Below are 8,699 nucleotides of genomic sequence, written 5' to 3'. Positions count from 1 at the left end.
ATGTATTTGGCTACATGAAGTGTGTCAAATTGGCGGGAACTATGAAGACACTGGTGGTTTCTAACAAATTTTCAAAGAGGACATCGCCACATTCTGCCTAGAGATTCTGTCTCGTGTGCTTTTTTGTAGATAACTTGATTTCTTCAACAACCAAAGCCATGAGATACGTATGATAAAAAGTAGTTCTCTCATTTCAGTCAATCTGGCTATTTTCTCGTTTGTAAGAACATCCGATCTGATGTAATCATCTGATGTAAGCATCTGGTAAGCTTCTCACTTGAGATTAGCATACTCATGTTCTCAGTGATTCACCACAGCCATCGGAAGCCGCAGTTGGACTTGCCTCAGTCCTAGTAGACCCCTTGAAGCATGTCCTGTGGTAACAAGCTTCAGCTGTTATGATTTCACGCGACGCAATTGCGAGAATCCTGCTGTCCTTTTCCATGGCTGATTTTCTAATCGAGCGATCTGCACGCAAATCTCTGCATTGTTCCAAGGGTTCCCGATTTCTTGTTCCCTTAAGATTCTTCTTTTCAGAGAATATGCAGAGATCTTCGTAAGTTGTGCTGGTGCATGGTAGGGGACTGTCAGATCGAGGTCCTCTTAGCGGCCGTTGGTTGTTGGTCGTCAGTTCAGCTTGCTGCTTTGAAATTGTTTCCAAGAGCTTTCTCGTGGTAAACTTGCTACGACATTTTCTGTGACAGTAAATGTTGGGATTTCTCCTTCATTTAGTGTCTCAGCAATATCAAGGTGTTTGTGTTTACGAACAGCAGCTGCTCGCCTCTTACAAGGGTACTCCAGGACTCCTCATCTTTTGGTCTAACTAGTTCTGTATCATGGTCAGTACAGTGAATCATACATGCACAACTGGACTGTTCTGAACGTGATCGTTCTTGATCGATGTTTTGTTCTTCAGGCGTCACATTTCCTCTTTTTGTGCCACCTATTCAGTCATGCAAGGTTCTACATCAATATTAAGACTTAAAGTGTCCCTAACCCCAAATTTTTTCTACTGCTTTTCAAAGAGAATACATTATTTGGTGAAGATTAAAAAAAAAATTAAGGTAATCGATCAAATCCTCGCGTATCTATGAAGGTTGAAACTTGCGATCTTCTGGTTCACGGCCGCGCGAAAGGAGATCTGGGCCTAATGTAGCTGTGACGTCAGCGGGGGAAGCCAAGTTCCTAGCGTTTGAGACGATCGTGCGATCAGCTGGGTTTCATCTGAAAATTCCAACCTTAAATCTCCTTATTGTGACTCGCAGTCACCGAAATCATTTATATGCATTAAGAAATGGCATCTGACAACATAGATTCCGATTATTCGGTCGAGTCCGAGGACTCTGATGTCTGTTCTCTCCCAGAGTATGAAATGGAAGAGGAAGATGGCGATTTGGAAGTTACGTCAAATAAAAGTGAAGAAAGTCTGGACAGCTGTGACCTGGCTGATACGGATGAACCGATAGCAGATGAGGAATGGTTGAAAGAGTATGAAAAGGAGCAAAAGGAGAACGAAAAACTTGAGCGAATGTTGGAGAAAAGACTCAATGGGACAACACGAGTGGATTCCTGGTATGTCGCTATAAAATCAGACGATCGTTGCACAGTAAGCCGAATTAAATTTTTATGCCGAATCTCTCCTTTCCAAAGGTGTTCTTGTGGAAACTGTGATCGACAGCTACTACAGAACTTAAGCGAGTGCTACTGTTGTAAAGAACTAGAAGGGTGCGAAGAGGCCTTAAACAGCAATCTCGTTCAACGAGACATACAACCTGATTTGACACTCCAATGCATAACTGCGCATCCTGGCTTCAAACCTGTGTGTCTTGAAAAGTGGAGTCTTCGCATGGCAGCTGACCGATTTCGAATGAAATCGAGAGAAAGATACAGAGAAACCGGTTCGGAAGAACGGTAAGTTTTGCTTTAATTTATCCACTTGTTTTGAAACTCGTTCGTGAACCTTCTGAGGCAGGAGGGCCGCAGTTGTACAAGAATGTGTCTTAGTGGCTTGGGGATCGATAAAACTTTACAGAGATACAGGATATTACATAGCCGCGCGGAGATACGAAAATTCTCTTCGAGTGTTGAAGAATATTTATTAGATAACCACCAATAAAAAGTCAACCCAGTTCACTTTCGCTGCAAAAGGCACCAGTTATTATGTAACCATAGCAACAGTGATCTTGTTCACCTGTGGAGGTATGCTTTTTCCGCGAAAGCTCACCCGGTATTTCATTGGTTTTTGTATAATAAAACCAATAATTGCCATGAAATTGCTGAAACCACTCTAGCAGATCCTGGGCTTTTTCATAATTTACAAAACTAAGTTCACCGATTGAGGGATGTACTGATATATATTCTTGGTTTTCATGTGACGTAGTCATATTCCAAAATTAGAAATTATCCTTCCTTCTGAGGTTTTAGTTTCATCAGATAAAAGGCCCTGTAGGAACGTGACGTTTGGCAATGTTTTAGCTCGACAGAGTTCTTCTTTTTGTAACAGAGCACTCCAAGCTTTTGCGTTGCGTGACATGAAAATGGCGGCCAGAAAAGACTGTCGCGTAGGTCAAAAGACGAGTTATCGCTTTAGTTTTTGTTAAATAAACGGTGCTTGCACTAGAAGAAGCATTTATTTCAATGTGTCGGAGCACTAGAGTAAAAATGTTCGTTTCAATAGCAAAACTCAAGGACGGATGTTTTTGTTATTTTACGGTCGCCATGTTTGTGCCCCTCCGAAGGGCACAAACATGGCGTCTCCATACAAAGCTCTATAAATTTGGATGACACGCTTCTGCGAATAACGGGCGAATGAACAACAGCAGAAACCTGATTCTTGGCGAGGTTGTTTATATAGCAATCATCTATCATATCCTAGATTCTTGAATTTATTTATTGAATGGTTACGATTTTTAGTTTTGATCACATGACTGGTGAAAACCAAGAATATATATAGATATTTAATTTTGGCAAAATACATGCATTTTGCTTATTTCCGTTACCTCTTGTCCACAGTTACCTCCGTAGCATTGCATACAGGGAATTCTGTCGCCTGGTCTGTGGTTTTCTTGGCAAAAAAAGAATTCCTCTTCCAGCATGTGCATATATGAAGATCAGAAAAGAATTTCCAACTTCAGAGGAAGAAAAATTCACTGGCTTTGACCTTGATGAAGAGAATTAGAATGCTGTGTCTTTGATGAACCACTCCCTGTTTTGTTTTATTTGTTTTTTTTGCATTCTTTCCTCCAATTATACTTTATGCTATTCTAATTGTATATTTTCTCGAATGTTGTATTTATTTAATTATTTATATTTAAAACACTAAACACTTTTTGTGGCATTTAGCCTTATTGTTGTACTTTTAATATAAAAAACTTCAAAGCAAATAACACACAAAGTTTGAAAAGTCAATAACAAATGCAATATACAATTATTTTTTTGTCTTTTTCTGCTAGCATTAGACCCTTTTTTTGTCTTTTTGGTGGATGAAGCCTTGTTCCTAAGGGCCTTTTTTGCAGGTATGCCTGAAGCTGCAGTGCTGTCTGCATTTGACCTTTTTTTGGGCCTTCTTGAAGGTGCAGTGCTGTCTGCATTTGACTTGGCAGGCCTTCTTGGTGCTGTCTTTTTAGTGGTGCTTGCAGTTGCTTGAGACACTGAGACAGAAATAAATAAACCAACAGAAATATATTGCAAAATGTCATGCTATTTGGCATTAGGGTGCATGAGCTACATGTGATGTAGTAGCAAAGAAAACTAAGTTTACAGTGTCTATCTTTCAAAATTGTTTGACTCTTGTCTCAGCAAAACTAATAACAGTTTAAAAATGTGTAATTCACATTGTTAAAAGGAAAAATGAGCATGCAACAAGTACCAGGAGTTGTGGGAGGGACATCAGCAACAACCAGACTCTTTCTCTTGTCCCTTTTTTTAATAGTCTCTCCTCTAGGTTGTTTTTCCAACATCGTGTTCATAGGAGCCGGGGTCATTCTTCTAAGTCTGCTGGCAGCATCGTCTAAATTGTCTTTACTGGTCTTCAGATAAGTCTGAAAAATTTCCTCCACATAATATACAAAAAAGTAAGCCACCAAGCATATTTCCAACATGAATCATCAAGGAGACAACAATCACTGTCAACAAATTACATGTACATGTTTACATGTAACATGTGCAATGGAAAAAGCTAATTCATCAAGATAAAAAATATCATCTGGACAAAAATGACACACATATAACTGCACTAACTAGAAGAGATGGTATATAGAAATATTGCTTACCAAAATTCTGTACAATTCTTGCATTGCGCACAGTGGCTTCCCCATTTTTGAACTTGGGGTAAGACACCTTTACCTACTCCACACCATCTCTCTTTTTAACCTCTCTTTGGAGGTTAAAATTGAAGTGAACTATAGCCAGGATATGCCTAAGAAGGCAAAATATGGAAATATTAGCAGAGTTTAGGACTGCAGTGGCTTTTTCTTTTTACTAACAGCATATCTACATGTGTAGATATCAAGTCGTACGCAAAATGATGATGAATACCTGCAGTACATCCCAACATAGGAATAAGCTATCATCTTCGGGGCAAACTGGTTTAAAAGTGAGTGAAATCCCTCAAGACAGCTTGTCTGTGCAAATGGAGAGGCCTGTTTAATTCCTCTCACTAGACTATTGTTGGTCAGAGCAGAGCAAAGCTTCTCATATACAATAGAACCTGAGAAAAAGATATAAATAAGGTGCGAATAAAATTATTAATAAATAAATAAGCTGTACATTTACATTTTGTGACATATCACTGGTAAGTAAAGTAAAGTACAATCCTTTATGTAAAACACAATTATCATTCAAGCACTACATGGTTGAGGGGTCATGTATTACATTTGAAACAAATTTTGGGACCATGTACCCCTGGTAAAAAGATGAAAACTTAAACCACTCTTACCAACACTAAGCCACTTTCTTGGACTTATTATTCCATGGGCACATTTGTTGAAGAGAGCATCAGGCAGTGAGGAATGCTTATTTACAATATGGCTCAGGAATGCCTTAAATTTCGCATAGATAACCAGTCCATTGCCACTATGTGTAGATGCCGCACTCCAGTATAGGTGATTTTCACAAGGCTTAATCCAATCACATAGTGCTTCACAGCCTTTTTCTTTCGAAATTTTGCTCAACACTTTCCTGATTTCTGACAAAAAAAAAAGCAACAAAATATAAGAACTGACCAAGCAACATATGTAATACTTCAATAAGACCAAGAGCATAAAACATACTGGATGAACTGAATATACAAAAAAAGGCAAATAGTGAGCCACCTGACAGCAAATGGGAATGCTTCTTAGCACAATTATATACATGATATGTATGTACAGGCATACTTTTGTTAAGTACATAATTATCTATCTGTATATACATATATATAACTGACAACGTGAAAGACATTCCCAATTATGTCAATTTCTAAAACCCTGTGCAAGTAATCAATAGATTAATAATTTATTTCTGACTCAACTTGAACCTAGCTCTTACTTTTCTTCAAGTGCCAAATGTCGAAGTAATGTGTTATTTCAGTTAACACCTTCTTCATGTGTGACGCAATGCTAACATGGCGGTCTGAGATAAAACATTTTATTATTATGCCATAAGCAAGGAGGAAGTTGATGCATTCCTTGAACGCCATAAACTCCATTGCGGGACTACTTCCTGCCTGGTTTCTCTGCAATATTAAAAGTAGGTAAATCAATAATAACGTTTAGCACTGGCAATGACCTACATGTGCAAAAACAAGTAGTCAACTGGTTCAAATTGTCATTTTTATAGCAATCTAATATATTGCTTCTTAGTCAGTTTGTAATTCTTACTATGGGTTTTAAAATAGCAACTAAATAAAGCAAAGTAAGTCCCATTAGTATAACAAATAAGTAACCTTTTATATGAAAGTACATGTTAGCGAAATTGAGAACTGTAGGCATTAATCAGGATTCTGGATAAGTTTTTAGGGCTAATAAAGAAGACTGAGGGAAGGCCGATAATGAACTGAGACAGGTCAATAGACATGGACTTTCTCTGAAGGGCTTTTCATCTAAGACACCTCTCTCATCTGAAAGAAAGCATTAAAATTGCAAAAATGTATGGTACCTGTATAAGAACAAAGTGTATGATCATGGGGATAGTGCAGCAGAACATGGTATATGCACCAAACTTTGCACTATGCCCCATGCTATCATGTCTGCCATCACCAGCAATGGAGACCCCTTCTTGGACAGCTTTCACTTTGGCTAGCAACTTGGCTTGATAGCTTTCCCAGTACATCAATATTGTTGGAAACAATTTGCCCTATAACAAAAATACAAAAATAATCATATAAAGGAATGCGTAGTTCCAGAAAATATCTATACCTCTCCCTACCCCTCTGGAAATTCCAGTTAAAAGTCATATGTTTCTTTAAATTTTTTGGTCTCATAGAACCTCCCACCCCCCCCCCCCCCAGGAAATTCCAATCCTTCTGTGGGAGGGAGTATAGATATTTTCTAGAACCACACAATGCAATATTAGAACAACAGGCAACACTTGTAGATGCAGCGATTAGCAGAGTACTCAGCCATTAGTAGCAATTAGCTATGGTCAGTGGTTGCTGAGAGGATAGTGGACCCAGAGTTTACCAGAGGTTGCACAGCTGAACTTTGTTACATGCCTGCTTATTTCCCCCTTGTGTAGGTACTTGTAGTTGTTTGATTAGCTTCAACTGGTTTCAGTGTAATATATGTCTATCTAATATGTTCAGCACTAACCCGTTGGTATTTGAAGAATGTGTTAAGTGAAACACAGCAAAGGCCCATATGCTTGAAGACTTGGAACACTTTTGTGGCAGAACTTCCAGCCAGAAGAACAGCCATACAAAGGAGGAAATTTTCAGCCGGTATCTGTGAATTTGGCATTGAAGGCTGACTATGCCAGGTATTCACCTGTTTAGGGCATTTGGGGTTGGAACAGCTGGTGGTAATGACAGCCTCTGTTCCAACTTGCTTGGCCTCCAGCTCTGGATTGTCTGTCTTCCAGACATGACAGAATTGAAACAGAAGCAACAATTGGCTGAGAAACAATGTGTTTAGGTTCTGTCCTCAAATTTGTACCAGCAACTGATAACCTGTAGACAAAACGGACATGATCATGCAGGTATATATCATTGATACTACAAATGTGAAAATTGCACAGTGGGTATAAAACAATGTAAAATAAATAAAAATAAATTGACCCCCAATAGTTAATGCAATGTAAGTTTTTCACGTACTATAAAGCTAAGTTAAGCTTATGTCTGAAAGAGTAGATTAGTAGGTACAGTGCTCAGTTTCAAAAATTGTTCTTTTTTTGAAGACACATAGTTCTGAGTATCCTAGTGCTCACCTATTACTGTTTTCAATTTCTTCCTCAGTCTCCGTCTCTGTTTCGGTTGTAGTGCCTGTTTCGTCTTCATACTCTGTGCCATTGTCACCTTCATCTAACTCAGCACACTCCTCCTCATGGTCACTGTGTGGCCCATCTGAATCTTCACTCAAAATGGTTTCTTCGGCAGCCATTTGTTGCTCAACGACTTTTTTTTCTGATTGAATCAAAAGTATGCACATTATTATTTCCAATTAGCTCTTATCTTTCCAATGAAAAAACGCACGTCTAAATTTTACCTGAATACACACCTTGAGTTCAAGTCTTTCTCAGATTCTTTCTTCTCTCCTTCAATTTGCACTGCAGTGACTTAACCTGATTTCTCAGCTTCCTGTTGTCTCCTTTCAAGGCAAGACAGCTTGCACAACTGGAATCATTCAAGTCCTCTGGGTTCTCGGTCCGTACATCATTATAAACTTCTTGCATCTCCTCAGTTACATCTTCTGGCATCTCCTCCGTGCTCACTTCCTCTCCCATATGCTCAGAAGGTTTTGCGCTACTTTCTATCGACGACGTACTAGGCGATGCTTCTGTTAGAGCATCTCGTAGAACCTTTAAGAAATAACCGATGAACAGCGTAAAGCATAGAAACATATGGCAAAAATAAAACAAGTTTCGTTCTGGCGGCACAAGGAGAAATATTCACACCTTTCTTTTGGCCCTTCCGCTTTAGGGTAAAGATGTATCCACATCGATCGCGTGAATCGTCGGAAAGACAACAACTCCGATCTCGTCTCTTTTTAGCCTGGGCACGGAGGGCTTGGCTAGCTCTGGCACCAAGGTGTACTGAAAGATGTAGTCGTCCGGCTTAAAGTGCACTGAACACACTGCAGAGTGCTTTGTTGGTTCCCATTTGGCTCGTTTGGCTTTGACAAAGTCGACCCATTTCTTTCGTCGTTTGATCGCCTCGGGTCGAGAATCACCAAAGAAAGCTATGTTGTGCACAAAGATTCGTTTCGCAGGATCTGCGACATTACTGCAATTTGCAGCAACACATCTATCGGGCATTGTAGAAAAATATTCCCTCTGCTGCTCACTCAGCGTCTCTAGAACACGCGAAATGGCTTCCCCGGTTGACGTCATAGACCAAAGTCGACCCAATCTCCTTAAAACTCGGCGGTGAACAAAAATGGCGCGTATTTTGCGAACTTTAAAAATTCGCAGAAAATCGAGCAAAAATCGTACCACTATAATTTTCTCATCAATGTGATCAGCAACAAAAGAATTTTTCAGACGGCTAAAAAAAAAATTTGGGGTTA

The 8,699-nt window shown here is 39.3% G+C and overlaps 2 protein-coding genes and 1 pseudogene across 3 annotated transcripts; 1 reads left to right on the top strand and 2 right to left on the bottom strand.

Annotated features, from left to right (window-relative positions):
- The first annotated feature begins 1,055 nt into the window (after nucleotides 1-1,055).
- On the top strand, nucleotides 1,056-1,915 carry LOC149099721 (uncharacterized). The gene is made up of 2 exons (XM_089278109.1): nucleotides 1,056-1,572; nucleotides 1,651-1,915. Exons 1-2 carry the CDS (start codon nucleotides 1,295-1,297, stop codon nucleotides 1,913-1,915), a joined length of 543 nt encoding a protein of 180 aa, XP_089134235.1. The 5' UTR covers nucleotides 1,056-1,294.
- Nucleotides 1,916-3,318: 1,403 nt separating this feature from the next.
- LOC149099719 (uncharacterized) lies at nucleotides 3,319-8,463 on the bottom strand (annotated as a pseudogene). The gene is made up of 10 exons (XR_016203449.1): nucleotides 8,116-8,463; nucleotides 7,402-7,625; nucleotides 6,789-7,144; nucleotides 6,136-6,333; nucleotides 5,527-5,713; nucleotides 4,937-5,185; nucleotides 4,537-4,708; nucleotides 4,272-4,417; nucleotides 3,869-4,063; nucleotides 3,319-3,650 (listed from the first exon to the last, which is right to left on the bottom strand). The product of XR_016203449.1 is annotated as an uncharacterized LOC149099719 (transcript).
- On the bottom strand, nucleotides 7,626-8,054 carry LOC149099720 (uncharacterized). The gene has a single exon (XM_089278110.1). The coding sequence runs from the start codon at nucleotides 8,032-8,034 to the stop codon at nucleotides 7,699-7,701; it is 336 nt and encodes a 111-aa protein (XP_089134236.1). The 5' UTR covers nucleotides 8,035-8,054; the 3' UTR covers nucleotides 7,626-7,698.
- Nucleotides 8,464-8,699: the final 236 nt, after the last annotated feature.

Source organism: Orbicella faveolata, unplaced genomic scaffold, assembly GCF_042242905.1.
Source record: "Orbicella faveolata isolate gen_17 unplaced genomic scaffold, um_ofav_v1 contig_46, whole genome shotgun sequence".
Lineage (NCBI taxonomy): Eukaryota > Metazoa > Cnidaria > Anthozoa > Scleractinia > Merulinidae > Orbicella > Orbicella faveolata.
The sequence above is the reverse complement of the archived record's forward strand: the minus strand, read 5'-3'. Positions and strand labels throughout refer to the sequence as shown.

What these genes read in the sequence shown, in the direction of transcription:
- LOC149099721 (XM_089278109.1), top strand. Translation starts at nt 1,295, where the DNA reads ATGGCATCTGACAACATAGATTCCGATTATTCGGTCGAGTCCGAGGAC. An exon ending in ACAACACGAGTGGATTCCTG is followed by an intron (nt 1,573 to 1,650) that starts GTATGTCGCTAT and finishes TCCTTTCCAAAG; the next exon opens with GTGTTCTTGTGGAAACTGTG.
- LOC149099720 (XM_089278110.1), bottom strand. Translation starts at nt 8,034, where the DNA reads ATGTTTCTATGCTTTACGCTGTTCATCGGTTATTTCTTAAAGGTTCTA.